The 1,954-nt window shown below is 58.0% G+C and overlaps 1 protein-coding gene across 1 annotated transcript in view; it reads right to left on the bottom strand.

Moving 5' to 3' along the window:
* The window catches only part of LOC115278885 (cytochrome c1, heme protein, mitochondrial), a 2,440-nt gene extending 2,320 nt beyond the window's left edge, over positions 1-120 (bottom strand). Inside the window, exon 1 of the mRNA XM_029923352.1 lies at positions 4-120. Coding sequence (XP_029779212.1) covers positions 4-101 — 98 coding nt within the window. The 5' untranslated portion in view covers positions 102-120. The remainder of the gene's footprint in view (positions 1-3) is intronic.
* Between the last annotated feature and the right edge of the window lie 1,834 nt (positions 121-1,954).

Genomic DNA, 1,954 nt, shown 5'->3' with positions numbered 1-1,954 from the left:
GGCCGAGCGCCGCACAGCAAGCTCCGGGCCCGCGCGCCCGGCAGCCCCGCGCCCCGGGGGCCCAGCACCGCCCCGCGAAGCGAAGCCGCCGCTGCCGCCATCTTGGCCGTCTTCAGCGCGGCCGCAGCTCCCGTCGGCCCCTGCGGTGCCACGGGAGCCCAAACGTCGCGAGAGCAGACCGGGGCTGTTCCGTCCGGTAGTTGTGGAAACCGGAAGTAGGGCGGGGACCGGTGGCGTCTTCGGGCGGCGGGCAAGTACTTAACTCTCCTACCCGAACGCGGTTCTGTGACGCTCGCGCCCCCCAGTCCGGCGTGCACGGCATCTTCGAGGCCATCGCTCCCTTTCGTCCTGCAATATTTCCAGACCTGGCGCGGTGGCCATTCGTGTCGCAGCGCCTACAGGCCCCCAGAGCGAAGAGGCGACCTGCTGGGGACGCTCCACAAGGTGGGGTGGCAGTCTCCCCGCCGCGGCCTCCTTCGCCCCCGACTGGGTCCCGGCTCTAGTGGAGAGTGAGCAGTGCGGGAAGGCTGGGGGCCTCTGGGTTGCTGTCCCCCACCCCTGTCCCTCAAAATATGGTCCCTCTAAAGTGAGTGGAGGAGTAAGGACCTCGGAAAGTCTGCATCCCCTTCCCCCTGTAAAAGCAAGGGAAAACGTAGCAGAAATTGTTGGAGTCCACTTTTTCAGAACTCTGGAAATTAATCAAAGGATTGCAGCATCCTGACAGTGATTTATTGAAGAAAAACAACTGAATCTGGCTAAAAACAGTTTTGCAGTGTTTTAACTTGTCCTGGTAAAGCTGCTCTCCAGCCCAGTGGCAGCCCTGGAGATTTCAGCCCACATTCCCAGTAGAACGGAGCCGGAGACACAGCCTGTAGGGGGAGCAGAACGTCTTCCTTGCAAATTGCCGTAATTTAACTTGTCTGAGGGCCTTCTGGAAGATGCCTCTTACAAAGCTCACTCAGCTTACCTAGGGCCAATGGCCTGTGCCCTGAGGCTGTTGGGTGACGGCAGTTACAGGCTAGTTGTAATTTCAAAGCTGCTGGAGGCCATGGATGACAGCTGCAACTAATAATAGAGTAACCAAAAAGCTTAAAAGGAAAAGCTGGGATACAGTGTCCACCCTGATGTTGAAAAGCCTTACATTTTTCTGGAATATGGAAGGTCACAAACAAACCAGGTGTGCACAGGCTCATGAAAGACCTGAAAAAGCATTAGATGCGTCCCTCTGGCCGGCCTTGAGGCCCTGCACGTAGGGAAGTGGAGCCTAAGACGGCTGCAAGCTGCCTGGCGCTGGTGCTGAGAGGCATATGGCCCAGCCAGCACACGGAGCTATTTGGGAAGCCTGGGAAGTTTGTGGGTGTTAGCGTTTAAGGAAGTCTCCGTCCAGTCATCAGCTGAGCGTAGACTTCAGTAGCTACACGTTGACATAATTCAGACTAGACAGAATTCGTTCAGAAAAACCACTACGTGAATACAACTACCACAAGCAGCAGCAGCAGCAGCAGCAGCAATAAAGCCTGGCATCTGATTTCCAGAATCACCACATTACATTATTTAAAATGTCTAGTTTTCAACAAAATAGTTTTAAGACAATGTAGCAAGCAAGGTGGAGTCCCTCAGGCCGGCGGTCCGTGTCAAGCAGCCACCCGACCTCGCCCAGGCCGGCGCCGCCGACACCCCGGAACTGATAACATGCAGAGGAGGAGGTCCCCGGGGCCGGGACAAATCGAACCCCCTTCAAAGGGGCAGGATTCTCGCAGCAAACTGCCAGGCCCCGCGGACACGGCCCCTCTGTCCCAGCCTCTCCAATGGTTCCCCCCCCCCAACTGACCGGAGACCCCTCGGGGCTGGAAGGGAGCCAGCAGGGAGCGCGGCAGCCGGCTCGCGGGGACCAGGGCCGCGTCTCCACCGAGCGCGCACCTGACTTCAAGTTTGGCACCCTTGTTGCCTTGTT

Source organism: Suricata suricatta, chromosome 15, assembly GCF_006229205.1.
Source record: "Suricata suricatta isolate VVHF042 chromosome 15, meerkat_22Aug2017_6uvM2_HiC, whole genome shotgun sequence".
NCBI lineage: Eukaryota > Metazoa > Chordata > Mammalia > Carnivora > Herpestidae > Suricata > Suricata suricatta.
Note: the sequence above shows the minus strand (reverse complement) of the source record. Positions and strands in the feature narration are given on the sequence as shown.